The sequence below is a fragment of the Anas platyrhynchos genome, chromosome 7 (genome assembly GCF_047663525.1).
Source record: "Anas platyrhynchos isolate ZD024472 breed Pekin duck chromosome 7, IASCAAS_PekinDuck_T2T, whole genome shotgun sequence".
Taxonomy (NCBI): Eukaryota; Metazoa; Chordata; class Aves; order Anseriformes; family Anatidae; genus Anas; species Anas platyrhynchos.
Window position 1 is genome coordinate 23,182,523 of NC_092593.1, and position 21,056 is coordinate 23,203,578.

At 50.7% G+C, this 21,056-nt stretch overlaps 3 protein-coding genes across 6 annotated transcripts; all 3 read left to right on the forward strand.

The window, feature by feature from the left end:
* The first annotated feature begins 4,942 nt into the window (after window positions 1-4,942).
* On the forward strand, window positions 4,943-8,152 carry HOXD10 (homeobox D10). The gene is made up of 2 exons (XM_005013549.6): window positions 4,943-5,831; window positions 7,252-8,152. The coding sequence occupies exons 1-2, from the start codon at window positions 5,090-5,092 to the stop codon at window positions 7,527-7,529; spliced, it is 1,020 nt and encodes a 339-aa protein (XP_005013606.1). The 5' UTR covers window positions 4,943-5,089; the 3' UTR covers window positions 7,530-8,152.
* Window positions 8,153-9,937: 1,785 nt separating this feature from the next.
* On the forward strand, window positions 9,938-13,466 carry HOXD9 (homeobox D9). 2 transcript variants are annotated; one of them, XM_072040982.1, is made up of 3 exons: window positions 9,938-10,095; window positions 11,393-12,016; window positions 12,403-13,466. In XM_072040982.1, the coding sequence occupies exons 1-3, from the start codon at window positions 10,092-10,094 to the stop codon at window positions 12,642-12,644; spliced, it is 870 nt and encodes a 289-aa protein (XP_071897083.1). In that variant the 5' UTR covers window positions 9,938-10,091; the 3' UTR covers window positions 12,645-13,466. The 2 variants fall into 2 exon arrangements, with proteins under 2 accessions (XP_071897083.1, XP_027317532.1); XM_027461731.3 differs by lacking the exon at window positions 9,938-10,095 and having other exon boundaries at window positions 11,019-12,016.
* A 3,513-nt stretch (window positions 13,467-16,979) lies between these two features.
* HOXD8 (homeobox D8) lies at window positions 16,980-19,722 on the forward strand. 3 transcript variants are annotated; one of them, XM_038182249.2, is made up of 3 exons: window positions 17,299-17,839; window positions 18,110-18,257; window positions 18,864-19,722. In XM_038182249.2, exons 1-3 carry the CDS (start codon window positions 17,702-17,704, stop codon window positions 19,157-19,159), a joined length of 582 nt encoding a protein of 193 aa, XP_038038177.1. In that variant the 5' UTR covers window positions 17,299-17,701; the 3' UTR covers window positions 19,160-19,722. The 3 variants fall into 3 exon arrangements, with proteins under 3 accessions (XP_038038176.1, XP_027317861.2, XP_038038177.1); XM_038182248.2 differs by having other exon boundaries at window positions 16,980-18,257; window positions 18,867-19,722; XM_027462060.3 differs by having other exon boundaries at window positions 17,246-18,257.
* Window positions 19,723-21,056: the final 1,334 nt, after the last annotated feature.

The window sequence follows — 21,056 nt, forward strand, 5'->3', positions numbered from 1 at the left end:
TACTCCTTTAAGGACAGCCTTAACGCGGGTAGAACAAAAATAATATAAAAAACAGGCGTTTCCACAGTTTATCTTTCAATTCTCACTCAAGGCTTTTCTTAAATAAACCTATCGGCACAGAAAGCATAATTTTAAAAACGTATTTTACTTAAACGCGAGATTAACATTAGATGCTGAGAGTGCTTATTTTTTTAAAGAGAGACAGAGAGACTAAAGCGAAGATATTTTTAATATCCGAACATCACCTTGCCAAGGCTTTGCTGATTGAAATCCCTCTCCTTAAAAACACTACGGAGATCTATTAAAATGAAACTAGAGATTAGAAAATTAAAGTGAAGCTTATGAATTCCCTGGACGTTTTCCAGCGACCGAGTATGTTCCGTTTTTCTGGTTTTGTGTTTTCTTTTTTGTCCTCCAATGCACACTTTTCCTCAGAATCTCACGGAAGAAAGGGCTTCGCTTCCTTCTGCTTTTTTTTTGCAGAGTTCATCGAAATCTATTTCGCCTTGGCTCAGCCATGTTCCGCATTTTCAAAGCCCCGTCTTTCGTGAAAGCATTTGTTGGCACTCTGACCGCTGGGTTTTGGGTGTTTTTTGTTTTTGGTTGTTGGCTTTTTTTTTTTTTTTTTTAGAAGTTCATTGTTAACAGTTTCCTAGAAATAGCCTTTCCGTCTGTGATAAAATGTTAAAATGGCATTGTGCAAACTAAAATCCTTGGATTCTTTGACGCCAAAGGTAGCCCCTTTTAACCGGACCCAGAGCCCGGAGTAAAATGCCCTGGTCTCTCGGTGGCGATACCTATTTCGGAAGGGAAAGATTTAGCAAAGTTTTCTTGTTTGTTTTTGCTGGCATTAGAGTGCTTCTTGTGAGAGCCCACACCAGCCCCAAAGCCTTGAGGCTTCTGCGGGATGCTTTAGCCCCTCGCAATTACAGTGAGGCCGATCTCAGAGAATGTAAACGAGTGATTGGAGCCAGGATGTGTTGTTAATGGAAAAAACACACACACACCAAAAGAAAAAGCCAAGAAACAACAACCGAAAAAACACAACATCTTGACTATGGGAATGCCGCTTTGTTCTTTTTTATTTTCTTTCTTTCTTTTTTTTTTTTTTTTTTCAATCATCGTGTTGGTGTGATGATTCCGTGAGAGTCTATCTTTTGTATTCCCCCCCCCCATTTCTCTGTTTTATTCTTTCCGAAAGAAAAGGCTGGGGGCTATTTCCAAATGTCTTTGAGCTTGTCCTTTTAGGAGATCGAATAGGGCGTTTGCTTATTTTCTGACAGAATTTCTAATTCGGCAGAAATCTGCCGGAAGATAAACGTGTAGCTCAGATGCCGGAGCTGAGGGCAGAACCGCCGAGCAGCCTCCCCGCTAAAATCTTATAACTCGGGGCTGTGCTTCTGTGTGCACGGAAATATGGAAAGACAGCAGAGGAAGGGCTGAGGCTGGGGGCGAAGCTGGGAGTACAGACAGTGCTACCGTGCGCTCCCCACAGCAGAAATAACACCTCTGAAGAAATGGGCAGTGAGGTATCTTGTTTATTTTATAAGCTTTTCTATTTAGGAAAAGGGATAATGTCATCAGTATGTTCCTCTCTTTCCCCCCCCCCCCCCCCGGTCGAAAAAAATCCAGGGAATCTGAGCCCTCAGCCGAGACGTCGACTCTTTCTATGAAAATATGGCACATAGAAATCTGGGCAACGTGACAGTTGCTTTATTAAAAGAAGAAAGGTCACAATGTTGTAGCCATTTTTTTTTTCTTTTAAATAAAAGCTATTCTTCAATCTCCCTGCAATATAACAGCGTGGTATAAAATATACTGTCCGCGCGTTTAAAGGCACCCTAAATAAAATGCTGAAATCGAGTAAATGAAAGCAATTTTACTAAAAGCTTCCCGGGTTCCAACCTATTTTTAAAATAAGATATTTATCGTGATACCTTTGTTACTGAAGGCATCTGCAAAATATCTAGCCCCTTGCGTACCTCTCTCCCATCCCCCTCCTATAATGAGACACAAACACAGCAAATTGCAAGTATGAGGATCGTCAGCACTGTCGAGAAAAAAAAATAAAAATCATATCACTAATAATAAGGATTAGGAAGATAAGGCAGTGAAAATTAAACCCCACTGGCACGTCTGGTAACCTCAAGTTTTTAGCCCTGACATTTGCTAGAGGAGAAAACTGTAATGTCCACCTATGCTTTATTACAAACAGTAATTTACATCTGCATGGACCCATTGGTTGGGTTGTTTTTTGCTGTTTTTTTTTTTTTTTTTTCTCCCCTCATTCGGAAAAATATGGGGCTCTGAGAGCAAAACCTTTATATTAATGTAGACTGTATATCTCATTTATTGCACAATATTGATTTATTTATTAATGTTAATTACTTGATTCCATTTTAATATGATTTAAAACAAGAGTGACATTAAATGCCCAGAGCCTAAGTCTCCAGTTCCCCAGTGACTCTTGCATGTTTATTCAACTTCTATTTACATCAAACTTAAACTTTCCTACTGTTCATTTTCAATAAAAAATTGCTGCCCGTTTTTCAAAAAAGAAAAATCCCTCATGATTTATCGTGAGCAAGGGGTCTTACGGAGCTGTTTACCAGTCCTGAATACGATATTTAACTCATTATCATCACAGCCATCCTCGGAGTTTCCGTGTAGTGACATGCAAGAAATTCATATTTGCAATTAAAAAAAATCAAAGAGACCTCATGTCTGACCAGAAGCCAAGGAGCGAGCTCCTTGAGCACAGGCGAGGCTGGCGTGGCAAGCAGTTAAGCGTTGGGTTATTGTTTGAACTTTACTGTTGGGCAAAATCCACTGCAAACCTCTGGGCTAATACTTCAGTTGGGATATTTCTGGGACCTTCTTTTCTTAAAGTGTAAATAAAGGTTATGAAAGACCCATTTGATGGGCATAAAATTCCTGATTAGATTTAACAGTCAAGTCTTAAACTGCGTCAAGGAAAATAGTATTTTGTTTCTTTAAACTCTGTGGGTTGTCCGGGCTGTTGTTTAAAAAGAGGAAATTGCTAGAAAGCAAGGGGGGGAATGCAGTGCTCAGAGGGAGCGTCGTGGGCTCCTCTGCAGCTTCTTTCCCAGCTCAGGCAAATCTTAGCAATGGCTCTGATAATGATCTTAAATGTAGAGATTTTGGAAATGCCCCTTTCCCTGCTGAACCCTCGGTGCCGGTGGAGCGTGCCCGGAGAGGGCAGAGGGCTGCGCCAGGCGCAGGGGATGCTGCAAAAAATCTGGAAAGCAGCGAATATTATGGAGGTAATATTTAAACTCTCCGGCAACACAGAAGCTGGAGACTGGAGCTATAAAAGACACTGGCTCTTAACCTGACAATGATGTTGTATTTGAACAGCTGCGATAAGGTTTTAAAAGGTCTGTCTCATTGCCACAGCGAAATTTTAAATAGGGTTATTGTTTCCAGCAATGTAAAGTGTACGGTAAAGTGCAAAACAGTCAAATGCCAGGAAACAGGAGAAAATTCAAGCCCACATTGCTGGAAAAGGCATGTTTTGAGCTGTGCGAAAGACGCATTTGAAATGTTAAAAATCCTTTCACGTGCTGCTTGCTCCTTGGAATCTGAAAGGGTGTTTTGATGTTAGAAAGGCCCAAAATAAACAGCCAGATGCATCTGAAACAAAAATTATCAACAAGTTCACTTTGTGTGGATAAGAGTCCTTGACAACATTAGTCCCAGATAAGAAATACTCCAGATTGAGAACAGTTAAAAGCCAGCCAGCCAGCCAGAAGCAAAGAAAGAAAGAAAGAAAGAAAGAAAGAAAGAAAGAAAGAAAGAAAGAAAGAAAGAAAGAAAGAAAAAGAAATAAAATTAAAAAAATAATAATAAATGCCCTGTGCCATCACTATTTAAAATGTAACAGGTTCGGGTGTAAATATGGTTACGATGTGGGGGGACACTAAAACACGTTTAAAGTATTGGGATGCAAACAACTAATTTGCCAAGTAGGCATTTACTGGTGCCCTCGGTATTTTTTATTTTTTTTTAATTTATTTATTTTTTTAATATTCCAGCTGCACTCATCACTCGTCATTCGAAAAAAGAAAAAAGAAAGAAAGAAAGAAAAAGTTACTCGATCAGTTGCAGTAGGGGCATGAGTTTCTGTATATATATATATATACGTATTTTTTGATGAGCAATACTACAGAAGGAGAAATTATCTTATGGTGCTTTCAGTTTCCCGGGCAAGTGAAAAAAATGTATATATGTATATATGTGTTTTTTTTTTTTTTTCACAAGCCGTAGTGAGAAAGCATTGTAATATAATTTTAGGAATGTATTGTAACTATAAAACTCGACTTATGACAAAAGTATAGCTTTTAATATTTGACGATTTGTGTTAAAACAAAAATTGACCTTCTTGGTTAGTAGCGAGGGGAAAAATCAATGGTATAATTTTCAATAATTCATAACGCGAACGCCATTATGCTAAATCTTAACTATTAATCTTATCCTTTACAAAGTCTCGATTGATTTGTTAATAAAACATCTTCCCGTGCGTGGCAACAGCGGGTATAACTCTTTAAAAACCTCCAGAAGCAAGAAAATTACCAAGTAGCCCGGGAATGCAGATGAGGGCTTTTATTGATCGCCCCTGCCTCTCCCTAATACGCACCAATAAATCCCGCAACCTCTTGTACCTCGCGCTCGTCAGGCAGCACGCACGGCTTTTACAGGATCCGCGAGGGGAGGCAGCGGGCTTTTGCCGGCCGGGGGAGCGGAAGGGGGGCGGGGGGGGGGGGTGCTGGGGCCGGCCGCGCGGTGCGGTGCGGGGCTGCGCGGGGCTGCGCGGGGCTGCGCGGCGCGGGGCGGGCGGTGCGGTGCCGCGGCGGCGGCCTAGGGGTCGCTGTTGACCGCGGCGGGGCGCGGCGGGGCGGCGCGGCGGGGCGCGTCAGCGGCGGGGCGGCGGGGCGCGGGGCGGCGGGCGCTGCCATTGGCCCGGCTGTCATGTGGTCGCGCGGAGGCATCGGCGCTTCCCCGGGAATGTTTTCCTCGAGATGTCAGCCTGCAAGGGACACAGGCTCTCTTCCTCAAATTCCTGCCCAAAATGTCCTTCCCCAACAGCTCTCCTGCCGCTAATACTTTTTTAGTAGACTCTCTCATCAGTGCGTGCAGGAGTGACAGTTTCTACTCCAACAGCGCCAGCATGTATATGCCACCTAGCACAGACATTGGGACTTATGGGATGCAAACCTGTGGACTCCTACCGTCTCTGGCTAAAAGAGAAGTTAATCACCAAAATATGGGTATGAATGTACATCCTTATATACCTCAAGTAGACAGTTGGACAGACCCGAACAGATCTTGTCGAATAGAGCAACCTGTTACACAGCAGGTCCCCACTTGTTCCTTCACTACAAATATTAAAGAAGAAAGCAATTGCTGCATGTATTCCGATAAGAGAACCAAACTCATTTCTTCAGACGTCCCTTCCTACCAGAGGCTGGTGTCTGAATCATGCCCCATTGAGAACCCCGAGGTTCCCGTCCCAGGATATTTTAGACTGAGCCAGACCTACGCCACTGGGAAAACCCAAGAGTACAATAATAGCCCCGAAACGAGTTCAACTGTAATGTTACAGTTAAACCCTCGCGGCAGCTCCAAACCGCAGATATCTTCTCAACTTCAGATGGAAAAGAAAATGAATGAAAACCCGAACAACCAAGACAGCGCAGCTAAAGTCTCTCAAGTGGAAAGTCCCGAGCCCAAGTCCACGTTGCAAGACGAGAGGAGCTGCCTGCCCGAAGGCTCCGTGTCCAGCCCAGAAGTCCAGGAGAAGGAGAGTAAAGGTCTGTATTACCGAGTTTAAACCGTACCGTGGTGTAACTCCAACACGCCAGCACTCTAAAGCACGCTCTGATATACTAACGAGCATCACAGCCAGCACATTTAATGGTAAGAAGTATCGGGCTGCAGGTGCTGTGCCTCTGAAGATTTTGGCAGGCAAAAAAAAAAATAAAAATAAAAAATGCTACACAAAAGGGTCCAAAGCTCTGCTTTAGAGACCTGCCTCTCTTGTGCATGCAGACCGGCTCTGTGATGCGGGGAATATCTCTGGGTGCTCCTTACTGCACTGCAGCAGCCAAAATCAGCCAAACACCTTTAAAATAGCAGGTCTGGAGGTTGTAAAATACGACCAGCTCAACTTTTCTCTCGTAATATTTCGCTGATTTCTTGTTTGTTTGTTTGTTTTCACTGAGCCTGCCTGCTCTTTGATTGCATTTAAAGTTAATTACGATCCTATTAAAATAGGTGAGGAATAGGTGCTACCAAGCTGGGTGAAGTTGGAAACAAATGCACAATGCAAGCAGCAGCCCGCTGCCTGCCTGATCAAAACGTGCAAGGTTTGAACGTGGTGCTTTAGATAACCTTGGGTTTCTCTCCAAAAAGTGCAACGTTATTTTGAAAGGCGTACGAAAGCTAAAGGTGGTGTTTATCTAATTTTATTTTCCCCTTAGAGGTGCAATAAAGCCTTCGTTTCGAACGGCATGTGTCGAGGAATCCAAAACCGGGATTTTTTTTCCTTACAAAAATGTACTTTGCAACCTCTAGGTCGATTTCTACCCTACGTGTGCATGGAGATTCTCGTTATATGAATTACAGCTAACGGCCCAGGTCTAGGTTGATGTAGGGCGGATTCCTTTCTGATGAAAAAATAAAATCAAATCGAAAAGGAAAATGGGGGAAAAAAAAATGAGAGAGAAAAGAAACCCGAGGTGGAGGGTGTTGGTTTCACGTGCATCATTTCGGCTGGGGAAACGTCCATGTCTGATGCTAGGTGTGCGTGTGCAGCTGAGCTGTGGGTTGTGGGGAGGCTGCAGAGGAGCAGGCTGCGGGGCTCTCCTGCAAGCGGGGCATCTCCCCGGCCAGCTCGGAGCCGGCCGAGCCAGCCCCGGGCGGGTTGCAGGCGCCAGAGGGTGCCCGGCGGGCTGCGGGGGGGCCGGGCGCCAGCCGCGAACTTGAGCGAGCCCCTCCCGGGCCGCCCGGAGGCTCGGGGCCGGCGACGGGGTCGGGGGCTGGGGTTTGGGGACCCCCCGGCCCTGCAGAGCCCCGCGCCCTGCCCGCGCCTCGCCCCGCCGGGGCCTCGGCCCCGCAGCCCCCCGGTCTGCCGGCCCCGCGGAGGAGGGTTCATGGCCAAGGGTACACTCTAACAGACGGAGGGAGTTTTGATTTTTTTTTTTTCTTCTTCTTCTCCTTTGATTTTGATAGAGGAAATCAAGTCTGATACTCCAACAAGCAATTGGCTAACTGCAAAGAGTGGCAGAAAGAAGAGGTGTCCTTACACTAAGCACCAAACACTGGAATTAGAGAAAGAGTTCTTATTCAATATGTATCTCACTCGAGAGCGCCGCCTAGAGATCAGTAAGAGCGTAAACCTCACTGACAGGCAGGTCAAGATTTGGTTTCAAAACCGCAGAATGAAGCTCAAGAAGATGAGCAGGGAGAACCGAATCCGAGAACTGACCGCTAATCTGACCTTCTCTTAAAGCCTAATCCTGGGGGTGGAAACAGTGAGAAATGGGCACAGCACCACCAGTTGCTAAATGCAGGAGAGACTCTGGCAGAACCCGTCATTTTCCTTTTTTTTTTTCCTTTTTTTTTTTTTTTCTGGTAGAATGTGACTCTTCGTACTTCTTTTAGCGCTGCAAGTGAATATGTATTACTATGACGAGTATATATAAAACCTAGCACGTGTAATTTATTTTTGTTCTCATCGTAATGCAGGGTAACTATTATTGAATATTATCATTTGGTCTTAACTTATTGGAACTGTCGAACATCCAAGCAATGTGACTTTTTCATGTTTTTACTAACAAAATGGTATTTATGTGGGGCTGTTACACGGGCCATAACATTTTGAGTACATTCAATACTTTAAGAAAAAGGGGGGAAAAACTTTGGGGGCGGGAGGAAAGAGAAGCACATTATAATGTAACTATCCTCGCAAATGAACTTAGAGATTGTCCTTCGTAAAATGGAATATTTCATTCTTCTCCATTGTAGACATTTTCTTGTGGTGCATATGTGGAATAGTAGTCGTTCAGCAGCAATATGTCCTTCTTGTGCATGTTCTGTTCGCATGTATAATGCAATAAACTCTGTAAACTACTGCGGTTCCTTTGGTTTTCTACAAACGTTTGAAGTACGGCTGCAGGTTGGTTTCCTGATCTTTCCTTATCAGCAGCTCTTTGGACTGATGTACCTTCTCGCTTTCTTGTCCATTTTCTGGTCTTTGTGTGTGTCTGCCTGCTTTCCTTTCTTTCTTTTCCCCTTTTTCTTTTTTTTCTTTTATTTTTTTCCCCTTCCCTTCTTTTTAGGGGTGGGGTGGAGTCTGGGGCGGGAAATGATGTAAAGCTAATTTATTTATAATTGTGTCTGTAAACAAATGATTAATTGATAAAATGTTGTGTGATGTTCGCAGTCTAACAAACTGAATGCAAAAAAAAAAAAAAAAAAAAAAAAAAAAGCAGAAAGAAAGAAAAAAAAAAAGTAGTAAAATATTATGACCTAAACTGGACATCCTCATCCAATCAACTCATAAATGGTAAGTGATAAAAAATCTTTCTACCACAAGCTGTCAGCAATATGTGTGTCATTTTATTTGACGTTCCTATGTTGATTTAAAAAATAACAGTCACTGCCTGCTTACAATGTGTAGACTTTGATTTCGTGTCCTTACTTGCTTTAAAAAAACATCATACCAAATGCAAAGCTGGGTATAAATTAATGCGAGGAGTTTGCTTCTTGGTCAGCTCAAGAGCCTTTAGAAGATGGTGGATGGGGAAATATTCCCTCAAACATCTGGCAAGTTTGGGCTTTTGCGAGCAGGAAAGCTCCCAGGCGTGCTTACAGAAGTACACCAGCCTCTCCAGCCCCACTTTTGTGCCCCTTCACCATTTTTGTTTGCTCAGAGCTCGTTTTATTTCCCGCAATTCCATTTTAGTAGCACACGTCCAGATAATGAACTTCACGACTCTTAACCCTTTCGGCGCATAACTGAAAAATATTATTTGCAGGGTCCCTGCCCTGGCAGAGAAGGAAGAGGGTGCGGGTGAGCGGGTGGGAGCAGAAATTCCGAGCAGAGCTGGCTTGCAAATGAACATGACACCAAACCGAAGTGTGAATACTTGGGCATACTTTCACCTTCAAACACTACTGGAAAAATAGCGTGGCTGCTGGCTGCGCTGGGAAAACAGCTCGCCCACAATCAACGCCCAGTCTTCCCCTAAGCAGTTGCTAAATCAAGAAATGAAGCGCAAGATAGTGCCAACGTTTTCTGCCTTGGTGACACTGATATTGCTCATGTTGCAGCTGGTGGCGTTGCATTTTGCTCGCTTGTCGCGGATATTGAATTTCAGCAAATGCTTTCTCATGTTTGCTCGTAGGGCAGAGGAATATTTTCCTCAGCCCAAAGCATCACAATTTTGAAGCTGCGGGAGCCGCAAGCACATAGGTATGCAGTGCTTGTTCTTGTTTCGAAAACAAACAACAAAGCGGTGCTCAAATCCCACCTCTTTAGATATTGCGCACATTTGAACCATCTTTATTTTTATTTTTCCTTTAAAGATACTCGCTTCATCACCGAAGAAGTTTCGACAGTGGGGACTAATTAACTGGCTCCATACCAAGTGTTCAACTTATATAAAAAAGGAGGTTCACACTAATCTGCCCGCTTTATCATTTTCTATCTGTGTGCAGCGAGGGGCAGTTCCTCGCCATACAACAAGCCCTGCTTCTAGATAAAATAAAAGGGAAGTCTGAAAATGCAAAGGAAAATGCTAGAGCGAGATGCCCAAAAACTAAACAGAAAAAAAAATAAAAAGGAAAAAAAGGAAGAAAACAAGCTAAGAGAGTAATAAATCATTAAATAAACAGGAATTTCAGTCCCTTCCTCATACCGGCCCGCGAGTAGGAAGTGTTTTCGCAGTGCTGTTGTTTGTGTCCTCAGCGGGCTCTGCTGTGGGCTCTCCACTAACTGTGTGCGTTTCCTCCAGATCCCGACACAGCCACCTTCCCTCACTCAGAAGAGCAGAAATGTGCGGAAGACCATGGGTAATCTGGTTTTCAATACTAACCGGGCATCTTGTGGCTCGGGGAAGGGGGACCGGCTCGGGGAGGGGAGAGAAGGAAGAGAAAGCGAGGCGGGCAGAAAGCTCCCGCAGGCATTGAACGTGGCCAGCCGGGGCTGGCCGGCCCCGGTCCCCCTGAACTCGGGCGGAGGAGGCAGTGGGGCCGGGGCTGCTGCGGGGCCTTCTCGGGGTCCCCCCCGGCCAGGCTGCCCGGGGGCTCCGCGGCCCCAAATTTTCTCGGGTGCAGCAGAGGCGTGCGCCCAGCCACGCGTCGGCCGTGCTGGGAGACACAGGCTTCGCTGTTCCCATCCGTCCGTTTTATTAGGGACACATTAATCTATAATCAAATACACCTCATAAAATTTTTATTGAAAGGCATAAAATCATTACAGAGGTCTTCCACCTGTTTTAAAACAACACAATGGGCATCTCTTTTAAAACGCGGATCCTTCCCATGGAAACTTTCTGCCGAGGGAGGGGGGCACGGGGACGGATAATACTACCCGCACACGCTCTGAAATATGGAAGTACCGCAATGTGCTTTTACTGTAACATTTTCCTGTTTTATGAGAAGTCGTTACAGTCCCAGCTTGCGATGGTTTGTTTTTACAGGCAAGAATCCCCCCTTCCCAGCGGGTTTCCTCAGCAGCTCGGAGTGTGATTAGCAAGCCAAGGCTGTTGGATTTATTTAAACACCCTGCCTCTCGTTGATTAAGAAATGAATGGCAGAAATCACTCAGACGACGTGAAGAAATAGTCCGCGCCCGCCGCGGCCGTGGGCTGCCAGCGCGGCCACGCCCGCCGCGCCCCGGGCGGGCAGGGCAGGGCGGGCAGCGGGCAGGCAGCGGGCAGGCAGCGGGCAGGCAGGGCCGGCAGGGCCGGCAGGGAAGGCAGGACAGCGGGCAGGGAGCGGGCAGGGAGCGGGCAAGGAGCGGGCAGGCTGCGGGAGGCAGCGGGGAGCGGGCAGCGCGGGCGGCCCCGGCGCGGTGCGGGCGCGGTGCGGGTGCGCGGCGCGCTGTGCGGTGCTGTTGTTGATGATGATTTTTTTTTTAATCACAGCAGCCCCAGTTTAGCGGATTGATTTACTCGCAGTATTGGTAAATATGATCACGTGGGCCCCGCGACCAATGGTTGAGGCTTGCAGTCTGCAAAATACTACGATTGTTCTCAGGGAGGGTATCATATACAGTTAACAGTGTAACCTTTTATATGACTAAGAGGGGAGCCTAAAATGTCGTCTAGTGGCACCATAAGTAACTATTATGTCGATTCTCTCATAGGCCATGAAAGCGAAGAAGTTTACGGGAGTAGATTCGTCCAGGGAGGTCACAGTGCGACCTCCAGGCCATCAGGTGTTGCAGAGAGTTCAGATTTTTCCTCCTGTAGCTTTGCGCCAAAATCCACCGTGTTCTCCACCTCCTGGTCCACGGTTCACCCTCAGCCGTCTGCGGCAATGACCGGCATCTACCACCCCTACATGCACCAGCCCCACTTAGGGGCAGCCGACGCCGGCCGCTACGTGCGCTCCTGGATCGAGCCCTTCCCGGGCTTCCCGGGCGGCGCCGGCGGCGGCGGCAGCGGCGGCGGCGGCGGCGGCGGCGGCAGCGGCGGCTCCGCGTCCAGCTCCGGCTCCTCCACCGGGCGCCACTACGGGATAAAGCCGGAGACGGGAGCAGCCGCCTCCTCGTCTTCCTCCTCCTCCTCCTCCTCCTCCAAAAGGACTGAGTGCTCCTCGTCCCGGGAGTCCCAGGGGATCGGTGTGCCCGAGTACACGTGCAGCTCCTTCCTCCAGGAGCCCCGGGAGAAGGCGGCTGCCAGCAGCTCCAAGGACCCCGCCGCCTGCAGCCACAACCCCAGCCCGAGCAGCGATCTGAAGGAGGAGAAACAGCAGCAACTTGACCCAAGTAAGTAAAAAAAAGGAGAGAGAGTGAGGGGGAGAGAGGCAAGGAGAGAGGCAGGGAGAGAGGGAGAGAAAGAAAGAAAGAAAGAAAGAAATTGCCCCTTTGATTTATTGCCGAAACCTGTAAGGCTCGAATGTGCAAAACTGATAGTTTTACTAACCTATAAAAACGTCTAGACGCCTACCCCAGCGCAAGCAGCAACAAGCACCCATAAAAGACTCCACATAACCACCTACCATCAAGACATCATTTGTACAGTAAACAGACTGGGGCATTAAGGCTTTTATGATAATTCCTCCAAAGTTGTGAAAACAGTCCATCCTTCGTTAAATTAATTTAACGACCTTTCTCCCCCCCCCCCCCCCCCCCATATACCTCCCTTCTTTCAGATAACCCTGCAGCAAACTGGATCCACGCTCGTTCAACGAGGAAAAAGCGTTGTCCCTACACAAAGTATCAAACTCTGGAACTGGAAAAGGAATTTCTCTTTAACATGTACCTCACCCGAGATCGCCGTTACGAAGTAGCTAGGATTTTAAATCTCACAGAGAGACAGGTCAAAATCTGGTTTCAGAACAGAAGAATGAAAATGAAAAAGATGAACAAGGAGAAAGGCAATAAAGGAGACTAACGCTGGGGTAGAAATGCAGCTGGGGAATATTGCTTTAGTTTTGAGTTTGGGGCTTTGGGAGATTTTTTTTTTTTTTTTTTTAATTTTTAATCTCTGTTTGGTTGGGTTTTATGCTTCCCCTGCCCCCCTCAGCCCCGCATACGTTTCTCCTCCTCCTCCCGCGGCCCCCCCCCCCCCCCCCCCCCAGGAACTTTAAATCAATCTGGTCTTTTTTAGATAGAAGTGAAACGTGGTCTATGTCAGGTATTTTGGGAAATTTTGTCTTGCTCGCCAACGTGTTTTGCAGAGTCGCTTCATCCCCCCCTTCTCCTTCCCAGACCGTTTGGTTGATGATGTTGTGAGTGCACGTTAGCTTTGGGAACTTTATCTGATGTTAAATGTTTGACATGTTTCTTAAAAGTGATGTAGTCTAGGTAGTTACTTTGCCAAAATAAAGGTAAGGAAAATAACTATAATTATGGTAACAAGATATATATTAAATTACAGTCGCTTCAATCAGTGGGGGTGTTGTGTCGTCCACGAGTTATTAAAAGGAAACCTTACCCCGACCCTCTGCTTTCTAGGTCTGAATTGCGCTCCTTCGCAATAGATGCCACAGAGAGGCCACGAGAGACCCCCCCCCCCCCCCCCCCCTTTTAGTGCACTGTTAGGAGGTTGTCTCAGACCCGAAGCCGTTCGCAATAGGCCTCACGTTTCTCGGTCCCCCGGCTCGCTGCCGCTCTCGACCCCGGTAAATGCTGTACTACCCACCACGTCTCTGCCTCCCGACCTGCTGTAACTGTTGTCCGCTATTACAAAATAAAGGCTGCGAACGAAAAGCGCTGCGCTCGGAGCAGAAATCTGTGCGTCCCTCGCCCTGCCCTGTCCGCAAAGCCCCGCACAGCCCCGCGCCTCCCTCCCGCCGGCCTCGCCGCTCTTCTCCGCACCGCTCCGCGCTGCTGCGGGCACGGCGGCCCCGCTGCCAGCCCCGGGCCGGGGGAAAGCTCCCCTGGCTCCAGGGGCTCGGCCGGGTGCGCCCGCCGCTTTGCTGGCTTTGTGCGCGGCCTTCGGGCTCGCTCGGGGAGCTCTGAGGGTCATTTAGGAAAGATTTCCGCACCGCTCCTCCGAATAAGCCAAACGGCGCTTATTTGCCCAAACAGTTCTTGTTTTGTTTTCCCTTTTTTTTTTTTTTTTTTTTTTTTGGCCGTTTCTGATCTCCGCGCTCTTTAATCTGGAGGTTGGGAAGCTCTGGAGACACCAGGCTACTTCCAAACCTGCAGCGATATTGGCGAAAGATCATTTCGCAGCACGTCTCATGCCTTCAACATTTATAAACACACATGGCTTTATCAAGATAATTGAGATGAAGTTCATTGTAAAAAATGCTTTGTTTAAAGAGCAACCATTAAAATGAAGGACCCGTAAATATTTACGAGCAGTTCGGTTAATTCAAGATTAAGGGGAGAGCCGAGAGACCTCGCGTTTAATGTTTTCTACCTCTCTCTCTTTCTCTAAAAAAAAAAAAAAAAAAAAAAAAAAGGCAAAAAACATGTAGTGCCAGGAAAAGGTGTTGCATTGCTTCCCATCTATTGTCGAGAAGATACCTATAATTCTTTTAAAACAGGAAGAACCGTGGTATAATAAAACCATTGAGATGGCTAGACGTCTGGACCTAATGAGTTTACGATATGCTATGGCGCTTTTCTTTGAAACCACCTTATTTTGATGTTTGTGTTTGTTAGAGGAAAAAAAAAAGCCAAAAATGCAGACAAACTAGGTCTTAAAATCTTGGACTATAAATTTCAACACGTCAGCGTTGGGCCAAGGCAACAGTCTCAAAAAAGACACGAAGGTCACGAAACAGATTTTACCAAGTCCACTGATTAGTGGAAATGTATTTTGTTGGATATTCTACCGTGCTGAATCCTACCATCTTAGCGTTCATATTTTCGAAAATAACCGGTCTATATGTGTGTGATCTACAGATAACAACACGTAAACTATATTCTTGCCACTGAGCACTGTTAGGTTGGTTCTAGCAGAGGCTCTGCTAAGAAATTGTCACCAAGCCCACATCATTTCCTTTTAATATTTTATCTCAGGCACTATGACGTATTTTTATCTAGTATATTTTCATTTTTTTTCCTTTTCTTTTTCTTTTACTTGCTTCTGATACTGTGTGTGCTTATTTCAAAATGGCAGAGAGAAAATGAAACGTCTCGAACGTCAACGCGCAGTTCCTCCATGTAAATCGCTTTTAGTGTCAAACTAAACAATAATTTAATCCCTACCCGTTGGTTGTGTTAATGTATGTTTGTACATATGCACAGTCGCGTGCACACGCACACACATTATTCCGAATAATTCACAGGCATGTGTGATGGAGCGGGGGTAAACAAAGATTCATCTTTACTTTCGTTTACATAAATCAATCTTTAGATACATAAACGCACGGGCAAACAAAATAACATGTTCAAGACAAAAACGGAGAGCTCTGAAACTACCACACATGGAGTATTCGTGGTGTAATATGTGGGGAAACATGATCGAAAACGCGATAGCAGCGGTCTTCAAAGCTCAGGCGTCTCTGCTGGCTGCCATGTGTAAACGAGGCGCATTCTTTGTATGTAGTTAATTATAGCACTGGCAAAAAATTAAAAGAGGGTCACCGAAATGTGCTGAGAAAATGGCACTGGAAACTCCGACAGACACCACAACCACCACCACCCCCTCCCAAAAGGAAAAAAAAAAAAAAAAAAAAAAAAAGGAATAAAAGCAAAACCAAAAAGGAAAGGAAAGGAAAGGAAAAGCTGCTCGTGACCAAGCTCGTCGAGAGGCGAACATAACACCGCGCCGATCTCTGGCGGCGGCAGCGGCGCCGTCCTGGTTCTGGCGGACCCCCCTTGGCGGCGGGGCTGAGGCCGCAGTGGGGCTGCCTGTCCCCTGTCGCTGCGTCCCTGTCCCTGTGTCCCTGTGCCCCTGTCCCTTTCCCCTGTCCCTGTCCTTGTCCCTGTCCCCCTGTCCCTGTCCCCTGTGCCTGCCGCCGCGCGCCGCCAGAGGGCGCGCACGCTCCACCCTAGGCGCGGTGCCGCGCCCCGCCGCTCCGCACCGCTCCGCGCCCCGCGCAGCGCTGCGCGCCCCCCCCGCCGGGACCCCGGGGTCCAGAGCCCCGCGGGGACGGTGCCGGGCATCCCGGCAGGTCCCGCACGCGGGGGGCAGCCGCGGAGCCTTGGCCACAGCTCCGCGGGAGGCCGCGGAAGCAACCGCTGCCCCCCCCTCCCCCCTCCCCGCGCTGCGCAGGGCTCGGGCGGTGCTTTTGTGCCTCCCCCCTGCCCGGCCGCCCCTGCTCCGGCCTCGGGGGGTAGCGCTGCGCTGCTCTCTCGCTGCTCTTTCCCGCTAGCACCAAAAATCCGTGTGCCCCCCAACACCCGGGGCCTCTCACGTCCCCCCCCAACCGGTCTGTGGGGTTAAGGGGGGGTTGTGTCAGCGCAGAGCGGCCTCGGTGGGGAGAGCATTTGGGCACCGCGCCGCTCTGGGCCCCAAAACCTAGGGCACGGGGGTTTCTGCGCCTCGGGCCTCGCTGGGCCGGGCGGGGGGCGTCACTGTGCCCTCGCTGGGCCCGGCACAGCCTCACCACGGCCGAGAGGCCTTTACCGGCCTCCGTAAGTCCCTGCTCATGTGCGGGGACCCAGGCCGGCCGCCGAGACAAAAAGAGCAGCACGACGAGGGCCTCGGACATGGGGTGGGGGTGGGGGCGGCGGGGTGTGATGGGGAAGGAGCCTGCGATGTCTTTTATGTAACCACAAATATTTTTGTCAATTCACACCAGACGGTCACACGTGGCTCTGGCGGAGCCCGTATTAGATTTCACCTACATTTTTCGTCTCTGTTCAAAGCAGGGCGGACTCGAGCTCCTGGGGGTGTCTGCCCTTAAAAAAAGCTGGTTCCCGCAGCAGGAAGAGCGGTCCGCCAGAAGCGTTGTGAAGAGAGGACGGGGAAGACGGTGCTCCTCGGACCGGGGCAGCGGGGCCTGCGCAGCCTCCCGGGCCTCCTTCCCCGAGCCTCCAGCGCGGCGGAGGCCGAGGGCAGCGCTCAGCGCCCGGCCGTGCTCCCCCCGCGGGGGCCCGCAGCGAGCCCGGTGGGCAGCGCCTTCGCTCCTTCCTTCCTTCCCTCCTTCCTTCCTTCCTCCGTCCCCGGGAGCCGGGCTCGCCTGTTTCCCTCGGACGGCGTCCCCGAGCGGAGCTGACCGCTCACCCACACGCCTTTCTTCCTCCCTCTCTCTGCCTCGGTAATGACGTCCTCCAAGGGTGAAATGATGGAAAGTATATTCATAGGCATGATTTCCATTAAGTATCAATTAACCTGCAGCCTCAGCCATGCGTGCACGGCGTCAAGGGTAAATGTGCATCTCATTTCCCAGCACTCCGCTCGCCTGCGAGGAAATGACCCGGAGGGCCCCTGCCCCTGCGAGCTGCCGCCCTCCCGCACCGGGACCCCCGGGCCGCCCTCGCAGCCTCCCGGCCTGCTGGCCGCGGCTCCCCCGCCGGCTCGGCCTCGGCGGGACGGGCGGCGACGCCCCGGGCAGCGCGCCCGCGGTTATCGCGCGGCATCTGCGCGGAGCCTCGCCCCGCGCGGCGGGGGACCGGCGGCTCCTGGCGAGCGCGCACCGGCGGGGGGAGCGGGGGCGCCGCGGCTGGGGTGGATCCGGGCAGGGCCGGGCCGGGTTTTTTTCTTGCCTGAGGAGCGGCACATGTAAACTGAAGCCAAAAGTCCCCCCTGAGCTCATGAGCGTGTGCGTGCGTGCGTGTGTGTGTGTGTGTGTGTGTGCGTGCGCGGGCTGCTGTGTGCCTAATAGGAAATAGTAAAAGCAGTGAGGCAGGTCATTTTGGGAGCGATTATATTCCAGTCCTGGTCACCGCATACACGGAGAGCAGGAGAGGGGAGCGCACGGGCTAGCGGCGGCGGCGGCACCATGAGCGCGGCGTAGAGGCACCGGCGGCGGCGGCGGCGGCTGCGGCGGGGGGGAGCAGCGCCCCGTGCCCGCGCCCGCGCCCCCGCCGGCCGCTGCCCCCTCCCCGATGAGCTCCTACTTTGTCAACCCGCTCTACTCCAAGTACAAGGCGGCGGCGGCGGCGGCGGCGGCAGCGGCGGCGGCGGCGGCGGCGGCGGGGGAGCCGCTCAGCCCCCCGTACTACGACTGCCACTTCTCGCCCGAGGTGAGCGGCCGCCACGCCGCCGCCGCCGCCGCCGCCGCCCTGCTCTACGGGAACGGCGGGGCCGCCGCCGGCTTCCCGCAGCCCGCGGCCGGCGGGGCGGGGGGCGGCGGCGGAGCGGCCGCGGACTTTTACCAGCCGGCCGGGGGGAGCCCCACGGCCGCCTACCAGCCGCCTCCTCCTCCCCCTGCCGCGCCTCCGCCTCCTGCCCCCTGCAGCGGGGTTACCTGTCACGGGGAGCCCGCTAAATTTTACGGATACGATAACTTACAGAGACAGCAGATTTTTACGACACAGCAAGAGGCCGAGCTGGTACAATATCCTGACTGTAAATCGTCCAGTGCTAATATTGGCGAGGAACCAGACCACTTAAATCAGAGCTCGTCTCCTGCTCAAATGTTTCCCTGGATGAGACCACAAGGTTGGACGCAGTCAAAATTTGCTTCCATCTCACGTCTGAGTTCGAAACTTTTCTTTTCCTCCTCCCGCTTCTTTCCCCCTGCCTCCCGCTCTCTGCCTCTGCCTCCCTCTCTCCCTGCCTCTCTCTCCGCGACTCCTGTAACCGCGACGGCTCGTGATAATAAAATAAGACAGGGAGCAAACAGAAGCCTCCGGGAAGGCGGCTGCCACCCGAGAGCAGCCCGCAAAACTCGCCTCCCAGGCACCCGGGCGCAGCTGACACGCACGGCAAGGCAGGAGGCTTGAGGGCGGGGGGCAGCTGCCATTTAGCAGAAAGGTGCCCCCTAAACTCGGCCCCGCCACCTCTGAAGGCGCCTGATGCATCGGCGTGGCTGGGCTTTGAGGGTCTTTTTTATTATTATTATTATTATTATTTTCCCTGCGCCCGTCTGTATGGCTCTGGGCTCCTCCGGGTCCTCCGCGGTCTGCTTTCGCCCCGCGTCTCCGTGCCGCTTCTCTCGAGGGATTTGTGGAGGGGCCCGAACTCTGGCTGCCCGGCCCGCTGCTGAACGCCGTGCTTTGAACGACAGCACCAACCCCCAAAATCCTGTGTTTTTGTTTTAAACAGCAGCGCCGGGTAGGAGGAGAGGAAGACAAACATACAGCCGATTCCAGACTCTAGAGCTGGAAAAGGAGTTCCTTTTTAACCCCTATCTGACCAGGAAGAGAAGGATCGAGGTGTCCCACGCACTAGGACTCACCGAGAGGCAGGTAAAGATCTGGTTTCAGAACAGAAGGATGAAATGGAAAAAGGAGAACAACAAGGACAAATTCCCCGCTTCCAGACAGGAGGGAAAGGAAGGGGAGGCCAAAAAGGAAGCACATGATCTGGAAGAAGACAGAGCAGAAGGCCAGACGAATTAAATTTTGCCCTAAAAGCCTTGGAGAAAGGCTATCGAAATAACGAGCGCCACAGCCCGAGACATCTCGGCCCCGTGTCCCCTTGGACATAGTCCTGCGGGGGACGAGTGACCCCGTGTCCTCCGCCTGACGTCCCCCTGCTTCGGGTGCTTCGGTGCTTGCGGTTTTGTTGAGTCTTGGTCTTAACCGTTCCCGGAACAATCTCTAGATTTAACAGTTCATCTAGTCCCTTTTTTTTTTTTTTTTTTGAAATTTGATACAGAGTTTGTAGCAATACATTTCTAATGATATATATATATATAAATATATATTATTTTTTGCAATATTAAAAGACGGTGATTGCGGGAATCGACATAAATTTCCAAGGACAAATACCAATAAGCGAGACATTTAACAATGCTTTATTAATCAAGACAAGTGCACTCGTACTATTTTAATTCTTGTTCTTATCTAATGTTGAGTAAATTAAATAAATTTAATAAATTTGAATAAAAGATCTTAGAAATATATAAATCTTCTACTATTGATATTTGATTAAAATAAACCAAATTTATTCAAATATAAAATCGACCGGCTTCCTGACATCCTTTCTGCAATCCACTCCTCCAACAAGCGCCGGAGCCTCTGTGATAATCCCATCCGCCTTTTCCCTGCCTTTCTTCTCACACTGGAAATTTGGGAGGTGATGGAAATGGCCCTTTCCAGTCCAAGCCCTGCCTTGGCCCCCAGCCCTGGGCGGGGTCCCTGCGCACCCCCCTTCGCCACCGGCTTGTCGGGGTTGTGGAGGTGCCGGGTCTGACGGACACGAGGACCACGACCCGCGCTCCTTCCGTGGGTGACCCCACACTCCGTGTCGGTCCCGGACCCCCCCGACGTGTGCTCCTGGGCCTTGCTTTCGTGCCGAGCAGCGCAGCCCTCGCCCCCGCGGCGCCCTGCACGCTGCCAGCCCGGGGGAGAAGGAAGGGGGGCAGCAGCGGGACCCCCCGGGGCCTGGCCGGCTTCGAGGGGCTCAGACGCGGCCCCCACCCGTGGGGGGCTCCCGGCCCGGCGAGGCCCGGTGACGCCAAGCCAGGCCCAGCCTCCCCCACGGGGGGCGGGCGAGCAGGGAAGAGCAATGTGGTTGTGGCCTTGCGTGGAGGGGGGGTCGGGAGCTGGAACGGTTTGCGGTCCCAAAGCAGGCGTAAATACAGAAAAGGGCATTCCTCCGACGTTGCGGCCCCGAGTGGGTGCATTTTGCTGCTGCCTCACGCGGGTGAGGGGAAGCCGAGCCCAGGGGCAGACCCTGCCGCCGCGCCCGGAGCGGTTTCCGCAGCCACGGGAGGAGAAATCCGCTCTGAGCAGCAAAGCGCTTTCATTTATCCCCCCTTTTCTTCCCTCCCCTCCCTCTTGCTCGCGGCGGGGTCGGGCAGATCGCACTGTCTGACGGGGCGGCCGGGAGCAGCCTTCGGGAAACAGCAGGCGGAGGGGATGAGCCCCCCCAAGATTTCGGCGTCGCTTTTTCCCCGGCGCCTCATGCCTCCAGAGAGCGATGGCTGTCTGGAGGGAAGCGCAGGAACGCGGTGCGACATGCGACAAACTCGGGCTATCTGCCCGAGAAGCAAGAGCGCTGCCCCCCGTCGGAGCAGGCACGAAGCCGGGGCCTTAGCCCGTCCTCCCCGGCCCTTCGCCCACCGCCCGCTCCCCCCGGACACCGGCAGCCTCCCTGCCCCTGCAGGGTCCCCGCACCACCGAAATGGCCGGGGCTGTCTGGCCCGGGTTTGGGTTTTATACAACGGGGTTGGTTCATTTCGTTCCCCTTCGCCTCCCTGCTCTCCGCTGCCCAGCAAGGCACGCTTCAATTCCTGCGAAGCGCCAGCTCTAGAGGGAGGCAGAAGCAAGCGGAGTTATTGTTCTGGTTTTA